A 19,264-nucleotide genomic window follows, 5' to 3' on the forward strand; every position below is an offset into this window, starting at 1 on the left:
TATTATTATTATTATTATTATTATTATTATTATTATTATTATTATTATTATTATTATTATTATTATTATTATTATTATTATTATTATTATTATTATTATTATTATTATTATTATTATTATTATTATTATTATTAGATGTGGGTCTTTGTAAGTGCATATGGGCCTGGCAGTGAGAAGAGCATGGAAGAAAGGGAGGCCTTTTGGATAGATTTAAATGAGTGCATAGAGGGTTTAGGAAGAAATGTCAATGTAATAGTACTGGGAGACCTTAATGCTAGGGTGGGAGATGGTCCAATCGATGGAGTGGTTGGGAAGTGTGGAGTTCCAGGAAAGAATCGTAGTGGAGAGTTGATGGTGGAAATGTGTCTAGAAAGAGAGTTGATGATAGCAAATACAGTGTTTCGGAAGAAAGTCAAGCATAAGTACACATGGGAGAGGGTGGTGGAGGGAAGGGTGGTAGATAGAGCGCTAATGGATTATGTAGTGGTAAATAGGATTATGATAGGAAGAGTTAAGGATGTACATGTGCTAAGGGGAGAGGGTGGGGGAATATCAGATCATTTTTTGGTGGAAGGTAAGCTGAGAGTGGAGGATAGATGGAGAAGGAGGAAAGGGACAAAAGGTAGGGAGGTTCTTAGAGTGAACTCCTTGAATGAAAAGGAAAAGGAGAAGGAGTACGAAAAGAAGCTGAAGGAGGAATGGGAGGGAGTAAAGGATAGAACAGAGATGGGTGTGGAGGAGGAGGAATGGGGATGGTTCAAGGAGGGAGTCTTAAAGTGTGCAAGGATGGTGTGTGGAACAAGAAGGACAGGGGGAAATAGAAGAAAGGGTAGTGAATGGTGGGATGAGGAAACAAAGAAGGTTGTAGAAGAGAAGAAGCGAGCTTTCACAGATTGGTTACAAAAGAGGACAGGGGAGTCATATGAGACGTACAAAGAAAAGAAAAGAGAAGTAAAGCAAAAGGTAAAGAAGGCAAAGAGGAGAGCAGATGTGAAATGGGGTAGGAGTATGACAGAAAATTTTGAAAGTAATAAAAAGATGTTTTGGAAAGAAATTAAGAGAGGAAGAGGAGGCGAATCAAGTAGGGAAGAAAAGGTAAAAGGTACAGATGGAGAGATGATAATGGAAGAGATGGCAGTGAGGGGAAGATGGGCAGAATATTTTAGGGAGTTGCTGAATGTGAAGGAAGATAGGGAAGGAAAGATAGCTGCAGTGGGAAATGCGAAGAAAATGAGAGTGATGAGTGAGGAGAATGGAGGAGAAATAAGGAAGGATGAGGTGAAGGCAGTTGTTAAGATGATGAAAGCAGGTAAGGCACCTGGTCTGGATGGATGTCATGCAGAATGTCTGAAAAAGGGAGGTTCAGTGATGGTGGACTGGTTGGTGAGGTTATTTAATGTTTGCTGGAGAGAGGGTAGAGTACCGGAGGACTGGAGTAGTGCCTGTACAGTTCCTCTTTACAAGGGAAAAGGGGACAAGTGTGAATGTAGTAATTTCAGAGGGATTAGCCTGTTGAGTGTAGTAGGGAAGGCTTATGGGAGGATCTTAATTGAGAGGATTAGGAGAGGAACAGAAGGAGTAATTGGTGAGGAACAGTGTGGATTTAGGACAGGTAGAGGTTGTGTAGATCAGATCTTTGTGGTAAGACAGATATGTGAGAAAGCTATAGGAAAGGGGAAGGATGTTTTTTGGGCTTTTATGGATCTGGAAAAAGCTTATGATAGGGTAGACAGAAAGGCACTGTGGGAGGTTATGCAGATTTATGGGATAGGAGGAAAGCTTCTGGGAGCTGTCAAGAGTTTTTATGAGAGTAGTAGAGCATGTGTTAGGATTAGAAATGGAGAGAGTGAGTGGTTTGAAGTAAAGGTGGGACTTCGTCAAGGATGCGTTATGTCGCCCTGGCTGTTCAACTTATACATGGATGGAGTGGTGCGAGAGGTGAATGCTAGGGTAGTGAGTCAGGGATTGGAGATGGTTAAAGAAAATGGAGAAAAGTGGGAGGTGAGCCAGCTGTTGTTTGCGGACGACACTGCGCTTGTGGCAGGGTCGGAGGAGGGATTGAGGAAGTTGGTGGCAGAGTTTGGGAGAGTATGTGATAGAAGAAAGCTAAAGATAAATGTGGGTAAAAGTAAGGTGATGAGATGTACAAGGGGTGAAAGTGGCAGTAGACTGGAAGTGAACATTAAGGGAGAGCGACTGGAGGAAGTGGATAGTTTTAGATACTTGGGTGCAAGTGTAGCAGGAAAAGGTGGAGTGAAGGTGGAGGTAGAATGTAGATTGAGAGAAGCGAGTAAATGCCTTGGTGGTTTAAAGAGTGTAATGAGGAATAGACATTTGGGAATGGATGCGAAGAGGAGACTGTATGAAGGAGTGATTGTGCCAACAGCACTGTATGGGGCAGAAACGTGGAACATAAGAGAAGAAGAGAGAAGGAGTTTGAATGTGTTTGAGATGAGGTGTCTGAGAAGTATGGTGGGGGTTACTAGGCTGGATAGAGTGAGAAATGAGGAGGTGAGGAGGAGAACAGGGATAAAAAAGGATTTGGGAGATAGGGTTGATGAAAGAATATTAGGATGGTTTGGACACATGGAAAGAATGAGTGAAGAAAGACTAGTAAAAGAGGTATGGAAGGCAGATGTGGAGGGAGTGAACATGAGGGGACGTCCTAGGATGAGGTGGATGGATGGGGTGAAGGGGGCTTTGGGGAAGAGGGGAATGTCTGTTGAGGAAGGAAGGGAGAGGACGGAAGACAGAGGTGAGTGGAGAATGGTTGTATATGGATGATGTTGTGACTGCATGAGGAGGAATGGGCGGGGTGGTGGGGGGTGGGGTAGTATGTGTGAGTAAATTTTGACGCAGCCCGAAGGGATTTCTCCCCGTCCTCGCCTTATATGCAAAAGGGGACGGAGAGGGGGGGTCGCCGATTAAATGAAGCGGCCTTGCTGTGGATGTACTGTGTCTTGCGACACTGCTTCTGACCCAGGGCGGTGGGCAGGGTGCAGGGATGACCCGTCATCCAGGAGGTGCTCAGATGAGAGGAGGGGTGGGAGGGGTGTGGAGTGTATTTAGGGATGAAATGGGTGGGAGTGTTTTTATGCCTTTCCCTTTTTGGCTACCTCCCTTGGAAGGGGGAAAAAGCCTTGGTATATGTATGTATGTATTATTATTATTATTATTATTATTATTATTATTATTATTATTATTATTATTATTATTATTATTATTATTATTATTATTATTATTATTATCACTATTATTATTATTATTATCATATGTTATACCGATGCTGTTTGAGGTGTCATACTGGAACAGTTGAAACATTACACATGACTGCCGGACACAGCACGGGCCGGGAGGTGGGAGAAGTGGAGTGGACGGAATGCACGGCGGAGTATGCAGCTAAAAGACGCCCAGGACAACTCAGACATAACACGGTGACAAAATATCACGGTGACATTTATTTTCATATATATATTTCCATTTTTCAAAACTCGTATATTTATTCTTATTATTGATTATGTATCGATGCTAATTATTATGTTGTATTATAATGTTATAATGGGAATGGATGCGAAGAGGAGACTGTATGAAGGAGTGATTGTGCCAACAGCACTGTATGGGGCAGAAACGAGAAAAAGAGAAGAAGAGGAGAAGTTTGTGATGAGTCTGAGTGGTGAGGTGTTACTGAGAGTGAGAAGTTAGGAGATATGAGGAGAACAGGTGAGAAAAGGATTTGAGGAGAGATAGTTGATGAAAGAATATTAGGATGGTTTGGACACATGGAAAGAATGAGTGAAGAAAGACTAGTAAAAGAGGTATGGAAGGCAGATGTGGAGGGAGTGAACATGAGGGGACGTCCTAGGATGAGGTGGATGGATGGGGTGAAGGGGGCTTTGGGGAAGAGGGGAATGTCTGTTGAGGAAGGAAGGGAGAGGACGGAAGACAGAGGTGAGTGGAGAATGGTTGTATATGGATTATGTTGTGACTGATTGTGGTGGAAGGGGCGGGGACGTGGGGCGGGGTAGTATGTGTGAGTAAATTTTGACGCAGCCCGAAGGGATTTCTCCCCGTCCTCGCCTTATATGCAAAGGGGGACGGAGAGGGGGGGTCGCCGATTAAATGAAGCGGCCTTGCTGTGGTTGTACTGTTTCTTGCGACACTGATTCTGACCCAGGGCGGTGGGCAGGGTTCTGGGATGACCCGTCATCCTGGAGGTGCTCAGATGAGAGGATGGGTGGGTGGGGTGTGGAGTGTATTTAGGGATGAAATGGGTGGGAGTGTTTTTATGCCTTTCCCTTTTTGGCTACCTCCCTTGGAAGGGGAAAAAAGCCTTGGTATATGTATGTATTATAATGTGATATACCATGATATGATTTGGTATATTATATTGTATATTATATTTTATATTGTATATTGTATCATAGATCGTGTTGTGTTGTATTATTATTATATTACTATTATTGTATTATATTGTACCGATGCTGTTTGACATGTACTGGAACCAGCCACCAACCACTCCGCAAGGAGGGAACGTGGGCCTGACTCACTATATACACCGCCAACTTCGACCCAGAGTAACACTCCTCTGAAGAAGCTATTGTAAGCGAAACCGGTCAGGAATAAACTCGATAATCAGATAAAGACCCGTGTTTCCCCCTCCACCTTTCCCATAATATATATATATATATATATGTATAAATAAATATATATATATATATATATATATATATATATATTATATATGATGAGATGGATGGATGAGGTGAAGGGGGCTTTTGGGAAGAGGGGAATGTATGTTGAGGAAGTACGGTAGAGTACAGATGCCAGGGGTTAATCGAGAATGGTTGTATTTGGACGATGTTGTGATGCATGCGGTGGACGGGCCGGGGGGAGGGGGGGTGCGGTAGTGTGTGTGAGCAAAATTTTGACGCAGCCCGAAGGGATTTCTCCCCGTCTTCTCCTTTATATGGGGGGACGGATTTAATGAAGCGGCCTTGCTGTGGATGTGCTGTGTCTTGTGACACTACTTCTGACCCAGGGCAGTGGACAAGGTGCAGGGATGACCCATCATCTAGGAGGTGCTAAGATGAGAGGGAGGGTGGAGAGGTGTGGAGTGTTTTCAGGGATGGAATGGGTGGGAATGATTTTATGCCTTTTCCTTTTTTGGCTACCTCCCTTGTAAGGGGGAAAAGCCTTGGTATATGTATGTATGTATGTATGTATATATACACACATACACACACATACACAAACACACACACACACACACACACACACACACACACACACACACACACATTTATATATATATATATATATGTATATATATACACTGTATATATATACATATATACATATGTGTATATATATATATATATATATATATTTACATATGTATATATACATATATATGTATGTATATATATGTATATATGTATAAATATATATATATATATATGTATATATATATATATATCTATATATATATATGTATATATATATATGTTTTATTTTTGTGTAGCCAGGTAGGATATTTTCTTGCAGGCAGACGAGGTTAAATGCTATTGACGATTCATTTTTGATTATCTTCTTGCGTATAGTCTCTATGCGACGAATAGTTGACTTATCATTTTCTGTAAGTCTGTTTAGGAGATCTCTTATATTGGCCGACGTTTCGGAACTCTCTTGTTCCATCTTCCAGGGCGATATGATGTGTAATAATAATAATAATAATTAAGGATAGGTAAGTAAGAAGTGTGGGAGCAAGAGAGGGGGGCGCCCGGGGGTGAAAGGTGAAGGTAAAGATTAGAAAGTGAAAGAAGTGAAGTGTAATAGTGTGGGGCGGACCCACTTGCATGGTGTAATTATGTGTATGGTCACCCTATCTATTCTAAAATAAAATATTTTCCCTATCTAGCTAATCATATAATTTGATATGAAGGAGGGACTCATTTCTGTTGTACATTTAGTTTTGACTTAGAGTTTAAATAGTGTTCTTATCATTTGATGTTATTTCAGTGATTAATATGAGTCTTTCCTTCATTGTGCACATAATAATGATAATATTCATAAGAGTTTATAAGAGTTGGGAGCAGGTGTGATTCTCTATAGGCTTTGTGCCGTGAATATTAGTTAAGTAATAGTAATAGTTAGGTATTCATTTAATTAAAGTTGAAGTTACGATTAAGTTGTGTCATACCTGCTCCCGGTTGAAGTATACATATATATATATATATTTATAGTTTTTTTTTTTTTTTTTTTTTTTTTTTTTTTTTTTTTTTTTTTTTTTTTTTTTTTTTTTTTTTTTATAAGGGAGGTTACGTTTCTTGATATTGGTTAATGTGCCATATGATGTGTCAAGTTTTCTGTGTAGGTTATATATGGGATGTACGGATCATGGACACTGTGTCGAGGAAAAGTTGGATGCTCATTGGTGGATGGTAGCCAATGAGCGTGCGTTGTTTTCACTCGCGGGGGGGGTGGTCTCTCCCAGTGGGCGAAGCGATGGGGTTCGTTGGTCGCTTAGCACTTAGTCTTTTGCTAGATGGCAAGACCCGTAGGTCTTCCACCTGGATGTTGATTGATGGCTGCTTTGCTTGAATGTAGAGTGCTTCAAGGAGTAGCAACCTTCGTGGATCTCTTTCTCTGTCAATGATTGTTGTGTTGTGGTCCAGATCTTTTCTTGTTAGTGGTCTGTTGAGTTTGGTAGTATGGTGGGACTTTATGGATCCGTTACTCAAATGGCATGTCAGGCGTCTTGTAAGCTTAGTGGTTGTCATACCAATGTAAGAATGAGGTCCACACTCCTCACTATTGCAGCTATATTGGTATACAACATGGTCTTCTTGTAACTCTGTTTTCGTTGTGTTGGGGCGATTACGTATCATTAGTTGGGATGTCTTCTTTGTCTTGTAATATATGATGATCTGGATGTGTTTTGCTGGGTCGGTGGGTAGTACATCCTTGTGAATAATGTCCTTTATGATCTTCTCGTCTGCTTTGTGTTCTGTGGACATATGGCTTTTGTAGTAGATTTTTATAGGTTTCTTTTCGCTTGTGGTGTTTCTGTCTTCGTCGGTGTACCATTTGTTTAAATGTGTTTGTATTGCTTGTGATACATCTGAGTTTGCGTATCCATTGTTGATAAGTACTTGTGTGATTCTCTCCAGTTCTTGGTGGGTTTGTGTCCAGGTGGAGCAATGCGAGAGGGCCCTTCTAACGTAAGCGCCGATGGTGGATTGTAGGTAGCGCTTCGGGCACTCGCTATTTCCGACGAAGACAGAAACACCACAAGCGAAAAGAAACCTATAAAAATCTACTACAAAAGCCATATGTCCACAGAACACAAAGCAGACGAGAAGATCATAAAGGACATTATTCACAAGAATGTACTACCCACCGACCCAGCAAAACACATCCAGATCATCATATATTACAAGACAAAGAAGACATCCCAACTAATGATACGTAATCGCCCCAACACAACGAAAACAGAGTTACAAGAAGACCATGTTGTATACCAATATAGCTGCAATAGTGAGGAGTGTGGACCTCATTCTTACATTGGTATGACAACCACTAAGCTTACAAGACGCCTGACATGCCATTTGAGTAACGGATCCATAAAGTCCCACCATACTACCAAACTCAACAGACCACTAACAAGAAAAGATCTGGACCACAACACAACAATCATTGACAGAGAAAGAGATCCACGAAGGTTGCTACTCCTTGAAGCACTCTACATTCAAGCAAAGCAGCCATCAATCAACATCCAGGTGGAAGACCTACGGGTCTTGCCATCTAGCAAAAGACTAAGTGCTAAGCGACCAACGAACCCCATCGCTTCGCCCACTGGGAGAGACCACCCCCCCCGCGAGTGAAAACAACGCACGCTCATTGGCTACCATCCACCAATGAGCATCCAACTTTTCCTCGACACAGTGTCCATGATCCGTACATCCCATATATAACCTACACAGAAAACTTGACACATCATATCGCCCTGGAAGATGGAACAAGAGAGTTCCGAAACGTCGGCCAATATAAGAGATCTCCTAAACAGACTTACAGAAAATGATAAGTCAACTATTCGTCGTATAGAGGACTATACGCAAGAAGATAATCAAAAATGAATCTTCAATAGCATTTAACCTCGTCTGCCTGCAAGAATATATGTATGTATGAATGTATTATGAATATATATATATATATATATATATATATATATATACATGAAGATATTATATATATATATATATATATATATGTATATATATACATATATATTATATATATAAGTATATATATACATACATATATATATATATATCTATACATATGTATATATACATATATTATATATATATAAATATGTATATATACATATATATATATATATATATATATATATATATATATATATGCTGATAACCACAGGGAAAAGAAAAGTTCTTGAAATCCGAGCGCTTTCGTGATATTTGTTCACATCTTCAAGGATTACAATAGGATTCAAGGATTCAAGGATTCTATTGTAATCCTTGAAGATGTGAACAAATATCACGAAAGCGCTCGGATTTCAAGAACTTTTCTTTTTCCCTGTGGTAATCAGCATAACATTGTAGTCATGTGTGTTTTGTGATACTTGTGCATATATATATATATAATTATATATATATTTATATACATATATATATACACTGAATGGTCCCCAGTGATCAATTAATGTCTTTTTCAACAACATATCACTTTCAATTCCATACTATCGCAAACGAGACTGAGAATTGCTCGAAGGAGACATCCGTTGGAAATTGAAACGTAGACGAGCCGAGGATTCGAATCCAGCTAACCCGTAACAAAGTTACATTGACGTAAACTAACACGCCATCTAGAGAGATATAAATTGAGTACGACTTTCTTATATTTGTATGCTCGAATTTCATATACCTACAAGAAATATCGCATTCAACCCATCTCCGCCATGATAGAGTATATTGGACGTATGTGTGCGTGGGAAATTAATATATATATGTATATATGATATATATAAATATATATATATACATATGTATATATATATATATATATCTATATATATATATATATGAATATATACACATACATTACATATATATACATATATATATATATTTACATATATGTATATATACATATATATGTACATATATATATATATATGTATATATACATGTATATATGTATGTATATATATATACATATGTAAATGTATATATATATGTATATATATATGTATTTATACATATATGTATATGTATATATACATATATATATGTTATATATATGTATATATATGTTTATATATACATATTTTTATATATATATACATATATATACATGTACTTAAATGTACATATAAGTGTGTATATATATATATATACATATATATATATATGTATATATATATATATATATATATATATATATATATATATATATATATATATATATATATACTTTCATATACGAAAGGCTTTTTCCCCTTACATGGGAGGTAGCTAAAAGAAAATTGAAGAGAAACCACTCCCACCTATTCTATCCCCTCCACACTCGTATTTTGGCACCTCCTGCATATGTACTGTATGTTCATATACATACATATATATATATGTATATATATATATATATATATACACGTGGAGTTAAAAACGACAGCATTGTTGTAGTTGTTCAGTTCCATTTGTTCTTATTTGATATCAACGTTTCGTCTTAAACAAGACATTATCAAGATATAACTGAAATAACAAAAATTACATGGTAACAGTAAAGGTACTAGACAATAACAAGATATAACTGAAATAAAAAAAATTACATGGTGACAATAAAGGTACTAGACAATATCAAGACACAACTGAAATAACAAAAAATTACATGGTAACAGTAAAGGTGACAAATTTATAAAAATAAATACGGAGACTTACGTATTTAAAGAGAAGGAAGGGTGTGACAGAGCTGGGGATGACAGAAGTATATATACCTAAGATCAGGTCAGACCAAGGGGGGGGGGAGGAACAGACAATAAGGACCTCAGAGGTCAAGGGTAAGGGGTTGGGGGGGTTAGGGGGGAGGGTTAGGCGGGTGCGGTCACCGAGGGTGGGGGAGGAGGTGGAGGGAGAGATAGAAAAGGGGTAGAGGGAGAGGGGGGATTTTTATTTCTAAATAAAGGAATAGAGGAGATTACATTGCATTGAATGTTAATGACCGGAGTTTTGTCCTTAATGTGAAAGGCTTCGAGTAGTTGTAGTCTCCTGATCCTTGAATATGTGTATCATAATGATGACATCCCACCCCCCCGTATCCCTGAGTCCACTTTAAAAGAATTACTGGTCACCTGCACCACAGAAGTTCCATTCAGGTGCCCAGAGGGAAACCTTTACGTGCAGCAAGATGGGGTAGCGATGGGATCACCGTTAGGTGTCCTCTTCGCTGAAGCCTTCATGTCTGCGGTAGAAAGATCAGCCTTCCAGGACGGAGAGTTAAAACCACATATTTACTGTAGATATGTAGATGACATCTTTGTCAGCACCCATTCTGTTGAATTGTTAGAAAATATACGGTGCCGACTTCAGGAAATTTCAGGCTTAACTTTTTCCACTGAAATGAACAACAATGGTCTACTCCCCTTCCTGGATGTGCTGGTCGATTCTACTTCCGACAACTTCATTACTAGTGTATATAGAAAACCCACTAACCATTTATTTTCTTTTTTCTGCAGCCACCAGTGTCAAAATGGGTTCCATCTCCATCGTTTTCATTATCATTACACACACATACATACTCGTACACGTATACACACACACAAACACACACACGTACACATATACACACAAACACACACATACATACGCACGTACATATATACACACATTCATGCATACACGCATGCATACATACACACCTACATGTATACATGCGTTCATACATTCATGCATACATACATATATACATGCATTCATACATACATATATACATGCATTCATACGTACATGCATACATACATACACATATGCATGCACACACACGCACACACACACACACACACACACACACACACACACACACACACACACACACACACACACACACACACACACACACACACACACACACACACACACACACCTGTAAGGTCAGTGTTACCCATAGATCGGTCATATATGAGCTGTCGATCACGAGTCCAACATGTGATCCAAGACTATGGTGAATCACACACACACACATACGTACACACGCACACATACATACATATGTACATATGTGTGTGTGTGTGTATGCGTACACATGTACATCCACCCATACATACATATGAGAGTAAGACCAGAAGTGGATCCCATCAGAGTCTGAGTCTTCCTCTTCCTGTGTGTCTCAAGATGAAATTTGTGCGCCTCTGGGTCCCTGTGTCGGTCGCCTCTATACCAATAGTGCAAGGGTCCATGTGTACGCGCGCGCGTGTATGTGTGTGTGCGTGTAGGTGTCGAGTGTGTGTGTGTGTCGTGTGTGTGTGTGTGTGTGTGTGTGTGTGTGTGTGTGTGTGTGTGTGTGTGTGTGTGTGTGTGTGTGTGTGTGTGTGTGTGTGTGTGTGTGTGTGTGTGTGTGTGTGTGTGCGTATGTGGATGGTGAAAGTGGATAGTGAAAAAGATCTCGGCGTAATTATCAGTAACGACCTCAAATCATCCAAGCAGTGTATTTCAGCCTCTGAGAGAGCAAATAAGATTCTAGGACTGATTGCGCGATCTTTTGATTTCAAAAGTCCATCACTCATTAACAAGCTATATGAATCGTTAGTTTGTCCACATTTGGAATATGCTGTTTCTGTATGTTCACCGAATCTCATTAAAGACATTGACAGACTGGAAAAAGTACAACGGCGAGCCACAAAACGGATTCCAAATATCAAAAATAAATCATACGAAAATCGACTAAAACATATGAATCTTTTTTCCATAAAAAAGCGTAGACTCAGAGGTGACTTGATACAGGTCTTTAAGATTCTAAAGGGAATTGACAACATTAAAAGGGACCAAATTTTCACATTGAATGAGAATCAGACAAGAAACGATGGTCTCAAACTATCCGGAAATAGATTCAATTTGGAAGTAGGTAGAAACAACTTTGCCAACCGTGTGGTTAATGAATGGAATAAACTTCCTGCACAATGTAGTTCAGTTCGAAGCTTTAAGACTCATTTAGATAAACACCTAAGCAAGATGCTGTAATGATTATGATTTATTTTATATTATTTGTTTTTGTTTTGTTATCATTTGTCTGTTTGATTTTCATCTATTATTAGTTATGTATCAATTTATCATTATTTACTGTTTACCTGTTTGCTTGTTATTCAACTATACTTATGCATTTATCTATGTATTTTGTTTGTTGCATACATTATTATAGTTTTTTCTATCATTATTTTATCATTATTATGATTTTTTTTCATCCGACCTAGATATGGACCAAAAGGTCTCCTGTCGGCATGCTCCGCCTTTGTAATCCTTTGTGTTTGTGTGTACATGGGTGTCGTGTTGAAAAGGAGTTGGCTGTGAGGGCTGATGAAAGATTATTAGGATAGTTTGGACACATGGAAAGAATAGATGAAGAAAGACTGGTGAAAGGGGTATAGAAGGCAGAGATGGAGGAAGTGAATTTGAGAGGACGACCGAGGATGAGATGGATGGATGGGGTGACGGGCGTTGAGCAAAAGGGGAATGTCTGTGGAGCAGGGAAGGGAGGTGGCAGAAGATACGGATGAGTGGAAAAGGGCTGTGTATAGATGATACTGTGATGAAAAGAAAGGGAAGGGATGGGAGGATGGGGAGGGTTGGGGAGTGGGAAAGTGTGAATGATACTTTGGCGCAGCCCGAAGTGACTTCTCCCCGTCCTCCATTTTTTATGTGAGGGGACGGAGAGGGGGGGGGGCGCCAATTAAGTGAAGCGGCCTTGCTGTGGATGTGCTGTGTCCTGCATTGCTTCTGACCCAGGGTGGTGGGCGGGATGCAGGGATGACCCGTCGTCCACGAGGAGCTAAGATGTGAGTGTGGAAGGGATGATGGGTGGGAGTGGGTTTATGCCTTTTGACTTGGCTACCTCCCTGATAAGGGGGAAAAAGCCTTTTGTATATAGATAGATAGAATTATGGTTATGGGTTAAAGCATAAATATCTGGTACACTTAGGCCTAATTTGCAATTGTCTTTATAACATAATCAGTTTTAAATTAGATTAAAATGGTTCGTGATTTTCTTTACTCTGATTTCTATTTTTCATTGCTTCACTTGTAGGCCTATCGTATTCACTAGTAACCATGATCAGTAGCCTGTTTCTTTGTATATTTCAAACCACTAAATTTCTTTGAGAAACGTATGATTTTCATATTCTGAAGTAGCTTTATCATAATCTAGCATATTTCCACTAAAGGAAAATGTGATAAAACTACCAAAATGAAGAAAAATAAAATTCATTGGGAGACACTGCTTCGGGCAGAATCTGTTATTTGTTTACATTAGTTAGTACTAGTAGCACACAATGCCGTCACTTGGTGGCAGCATGAATTGATGTTTTTCTATGTTGAAGTAGAAGCATTGCAGTATAGTACTATATATTATATATATATGTATATATATGTACATATATATATGTATATATATATATATGTATATATATATATATATATATATATATATATATATATATGTATATATATGTACATATATATATGTATATATATATATATATACATTATATATATAGTTTCATTCTGTGAGAATAAACACCTTGTGAGATCGAAACCTTTATTAGTACTACGTTTCGCTTGTTACAGCTTTTTCAAGTACAGACATGACACACACTCTGAGCACATATAAGCCAACAGGGAAGGAACTGGGAGAGGTTATCAGGGAGGGGTGGGTGGTAGGTGGAGGGGGAGGAGGGGGACCACCCGTCCCCCTCCTTACAGGAAACAACTACAAATACATGACCACAAACACTTTTGCCCAGACTGACAATGATAGCTTGTCAGTATTGTATATTTTCTTTTTTCTTTTTTCTTTTTTTTTTATTATTGATGGATTGTCTTTTGTTTCCATCTGGAGAGACCACTTAGTGTACATATACACTGCACACACTCACTATTGCCTCCAAAAATAAAAGCAATACCATACAAAAACTGTTAAATTGTGCAACTGGTAAAACCAAACAGGGGAAACCATGTTAAAAAATGATTTTATTGGACTGAAGGAGTTGGAGTCGGATAAAAAATTCCGACTCCGACTCCTAGTGCTCTTAGAAATCTGACTCAGACTCCAGCTAAAACCTCCAACTCTCTCCGACTTTGACTCCAACGCCGCAACCCTGTTTGAGATGAGGTGCCTGAGAAGCATGATAGGGGTTACTAGGCAGGATAGAGTAAGAAATGAGGAGGTGAGGAGAAGAACGGGGAGGGAAAGGGATTTGGGAGATAGGGTTGATGAAAGAGTATTGGGATGGTTTGGACACAAGGACAGAATGAGTGAAGAAAGATTATAAAACACCTGTGGAAGGCAGAGGTAGGAGTTGACATGTGGGGATGATCAAGGATGAGATGGATGGATGGGGTAAAAGGGGCATTGGGAAAGAGGGGAATGTCTGTTGAGGAAGGACAGGAGAAGACAGAAGATTTGGGTGAATGGAGAATGGTTGTGTATGGATGATGCTGTAATACATGAAAGGGAATGGGTGGGAGATGGGGGTGAGGGAGTGTGTGTGAAAAATAAATCTATATATCCTGAAGGGATTTCTAAGCCATCTTTTCCATTTCTTAATGAGGGGATGAAGAGGGGGGATCACCATTTTAATGAGGAAATGCTATGTCTTGTGACACTACTTCTGACCAAGGGCAGTGGGCAAGATGCAGGGGTTACTGAGGAGCCAAGATAAGAGGGGAGGAGGGTGGTGGATGGGAGTGGAGTATGTGGGGATGGAATGGGTGGGAGTGGATTCTATGTCTTCGTTTTTTTGGCTACCTTCCTTGTAAAGGGGAAAAAGCCTTTGGTATATGTATATATATATATATATATATATATATATATCATCACACAAGTGTCACAACTGGTAAGGGAGTCTCAGGCTTCCTGGAAGATGACCGAGATTGTGTATGTAATGCCTGTGTTTAAAGGACCTGTAGGTTGAATGTGTGAAAGCACTAATTCTGATATTATAAATTGTCCTCTTGCTATTTCCACATTTACTGGGATTGAACCTTTAATACCAGTTCCTTCCTGATTACATAATGATTGTTGAGATTGTTTTAGTAGGTATATCCAATATATATATTTTTTTATTAGACAAACAGGTATTTTACTTAATGTGACAAGAAAAAATATGGAAATTTCCTCTACAATTTCATTTATTATGTTATTTAGAAATAATAACACAGGTACACCACTTACCAGTTTATCTGAAAGGATGTGACTTGCATCACAAATTTGGGTCAGATGAGATGAACTGAATAAGCCCTCCTAGGGTTTGTCATATTTAGACTCTGGTCTTGTGAGCCCAAACATGGAATGTTGTGGAATTATGTTAAGATATGACTGCTTTTGCCATCTGGGCTGTTTCCCACTTCCAAATCTCATGACATGATGAAAAAGCCAGAGCAAAATTTTAGTCATTCCAGTTGTGGTGGGGTGAGTATGCATGTAGCTATTGGATGGTTTTCAGCATATTTCTAATGTAAAGGTAGAATGCAATATATAATAGCACTATATCTGTTAGTATTTATATTTCATGTTACATTATGGTAAGTACAAGGGGTCTGTTTAGGTACAAAGGGACTCGAATATTAAATGGTTTGTGTACACAACACTCACAATCTTATTACAGTATATTACACAATTTCAAAGAGTTAGATGACAATCTTATGATTACATATTTTCCAGGAGGAGGGTAACTACCACCATTCCTTTGGAAGAGCTATCCATAGAATCCATAGGTGTCATGTAATGAAGAGGGTCAGGTGTGACATCCATAGCACAGCTATATCATGATTTGTTTTAGATATCACATGATGACCCACAGAAGAGAGAAGTATTTCCAGTGTAACCTGTGTGATTCTGCTTTCTCACTAAAGAGTAATCTTACAAAGCATATGAGGACCCACACAGGAGAGAAGCCTTTCCAGTGTGACCTGTGTGATTCTGCTTTCTCACTAAAGAGTAATCTTACAAAGCATATGAGGACCCACACAGGAGAGAAGCCTTTCCAGTGTGACCTGTGTGATTCTGCTTTCTCACAAAAGGATGTTCTCACAAAGCATATGAGGACCCACACAGGAGAGAAGCCTTTCCAGTGTGACCTGTGTGATTCTGCTTTCTCACAAAAGGGTAATCTTACAAAGCATATGAGGACCCACACAGGAGAGAAGCCTTTCCAGTGTGACCTGTGTGATTCTGCTTTCTCACTAAAGAGTAATCTTACAAAGCATATGAGGACCCACACAGGAGAGAAGCCTTTCCAGTGTGACCTGTGTGATTCTGCTTTCTCACTAAAGGGTAATCTTACAAAGCATATGAGGACCCATACAGGAGAGAAACCTTTCCAATGTGACCTGTGTGATTCTGCTTTCTCAAGAAAGGGTTCTCTTACAATTCATATGAGGACCCACACAGGAGAGAAGCCTTTCCAGTGTGACCTGTGTGATTCTGCTTTCTCAAGAAAGGGTGATCTCTCAATTCATATGAGGACCCACACAGGAGAGAAGCCTTTCCAGTGTGACCTGTGTGATTCTGCTTTCTCACAAAAGGGTTCTCTTACAAAGCATATGAGGACCCACACAGGAGAGAAGCCTTTCCAGTGTGACCTGTGTGATTCTGCTTTCTCACTAAAGGGTAATCTTACAAAGCATATGAGGACCCACACAGGAGAGAAGCCTTTCCAGTGTGACCTGTGTGATTCTGCTTTCTCACTAAAGGGTTCTCTTACAAAGCATATGAGGACCCACACAGGAGAGAAGCCTTTCCAGTGTGACCTGTGTGATTCTGCTTTCTCAAGAAAGGGTTCTCTTACAAGTCATATGAGGACCCACACAGGAGAGAAGCCTGTCCAATGTGACCTGTGTGATTCTGCTTTCTCAAGAAAGGGTCATATCACAATTCATATGAGGACCCACACAAGAGAGAAGCCTTTCCATTGTGACCTGTGTGATTCTGCTTTCTCACAAAAGGGTTCTCTTACAAATTGTATGAGGACCCACACAGGAGAGAAGCCTTTCCAGTGTGACCTGTGTGATTCTGCTTTCTCACTAAAGGGTTCTCTTACAAAGCATATGAGGACCCACACAGGAGAGAAGCCTTTCCAATGTGACCTGTGTGATTCTGCTTTCTCACTAAAGGGTTCTCTTACAAAGCATATGAGGACCCACACAGGAGAGAAGCCTTTCCAATGTGACCTGTGTGATTCTGCTTTCTCACTAAAGGGTGTTCTTACAAAGCATATGAGGACCCACACAGGAGAGAAGCCTTTCCAGTGTGACCTGTGTGATTCTGCTTTCTCACTAAAGGGTAATCTTACAAAGCATATGAGGACCCACACAGGAGAGAAGCCTTTCCAGTGTGACCTGTGTGATTCTGCTTTCTCACTAAAGGGTCATCTTACAAGACATATGAGGACCCACACAGGAGAGAAGCCTTTCCAGTGTGACCTGTGTGATTCTGCTTTCTCAAGAAAGGGTGATCTCACAAATCATATGAGGACCCACACAGGAGAGAAGCCTTTCCAGTGTGACCTGTGTGATTCTGCTTTCTCACAAAAGGGTTCTCTCACAAAGCATATGAGGATCCACACAGGAGAGAAGCCTTTCCAATGTGACCTGTGCAATTCTGCTTTTTCAAGAAGGGGTGATCTGACAAAGCATATGAAAACCCATGTAGGAGAGACGCCTTTCCAATGTGACCTGTGCAATGCAGCTTTCTCAAAAAAGAATTATCTCGCAGAGCATATGAAGAGCCACACAGGAGAGGTTTTCTAGTGTGACCTGTGTAACTTTGCTTTTTCACAAAAGTGTTATCCCACACAGCAGATGAAGACTGCCACAGGAGAGAAGCCTTTCCAGTGTGACCTCTTTGATTCTGGTTTTTCACATAAAACTTCTCTCACAAGGTATATGAGGATAGACGTTGGAGAGAAGCCATTCCTGTATGATTTGTATGATGAAAAGATCACACTCTTCCAACGGCTTGGATCAAACCAGCAGAAAGGCATACGCAAGTGATGCCTACACACTTAGAGTCCAGCATGGTGTTCCCTTTGTTTTACCTGTATAGAGGTATTAGGGAGAAATGTCAATATAGTTGTATTGGGAGACCCTAATGCTAGGGTAGGAAATGAACCATTAGATGGAGTATTTGGGAAATATGAAGTGCCAGGAAAAAATCATAGTGGAGAGTTGATGGTGGAGATGTGTCTAGGGAGTTGATAGCAAATATAGTGTTTAGGAAGAAAGTCAAGCATAAGTACACATGGGAGAGGGTGGTGGATGGATGTGTGGCAGATAGAGCATTAATGGACTTTATAGTGATAACCAAGAGTATAGTAGGATGTACATGTTCAAAGGGGAGAGAGTGGGGAAATATCAGATCACTTTTTGGTGGAAGGTAAGTTGAGAGTGGAGAATAGGTGGAGAAAGAGGAAAAGGGCAGAAGATTGGGAGGTACTTTGAGTGAACTCCTTAGATTAGAAAGAAAAGGAGGAGTACAAGAAGCTGAGAGAGGAGTGGGAGGGAGTGAAGGATAGAGTAAAACCAGAAGTGGAGGAATGGGGATGGTTCAAGGAGGGAGTCATAAGGTGTGCAAAGGTGGCGCGTGGAACAAGGAGGATGGGAAAAAATAGAGGGAAAAGTAGTGAGTGGTGGGATGAGGAAGGAAAGAAGGGTGTAGAAGAGAAGAAGCAGGCTTTCACAGATTGGTTACAAAATAGGATGAGAGAATCATATGAGAGGTACAAAGAAAAGAGAAGACAAGTAAAGGATAAAAGAGGAGAGCAGATATGAAATGGGGTAAGAGTATGACAGAAAGTTTTGAAAGTAATGAAAAATGTTTTGGAAAGAAATCAAAAGAGGAATAGGAGACGAATCAAGTAGAGAAGAAAAGGTGATACAGATAGAGAGATGATAATGGAAGAGAAGGCAGTGAGGGAAAGGTGGTGAGAGTATTTTAGGGAGTTGCTACATTTGAAGGAGGATAGGAAGGGAAAGGCAGT

General features: G+C 39.7%; 1 protein-coding gene across 1 annotated transcript in view; it reads left to right on the plus strand.

Annotated features, from left to right (window-relative positions):
* LOC143030175 (uncharacterized) overlaps nucleotides 1–18,278 on the plus strand; it is a 21,643-nt gene extending 3,365 nt beyond the window's left edge. The window contains exons 2-4 of the mRNA XM_076193338.1: nucleotides 16,258–16,775; nucleotides 17,418–17,794; nucleotides 18,167–18,278. Coding sequence (XP_076049453.1) covers nucleotides 16,258–16,775; nucleotides 17,418–17,794; nucleotides 18,167–18,278 — 1,007 coding nt within the window. The remainder of the gene's footprint in view (nucleotides 1–16,257; nucleotides 16,776–17,417; nucleotides 17,795–18,166) is intronic.
* The last annotated feature ends 986 nt before the right edge of the window (nucleotides 18,279–19,264 follow it).

Source organism: Oratosquilla oratoria, chromosome 12 (assembly GCF_046742065.1).
Source record: "Oratosquilla oratoria isolate Oo_2021 chromosome 12, ASM4674206v1, whole genome shotgun sequence".
NCBI classification, from domain to species: domain Eukaryota; kingdom Metazoa; phylum Arthropoda; class Malacostraca; order Stomatopoda; family Squillidae; genus Oratosquilla; species Oratosquilla oratoria.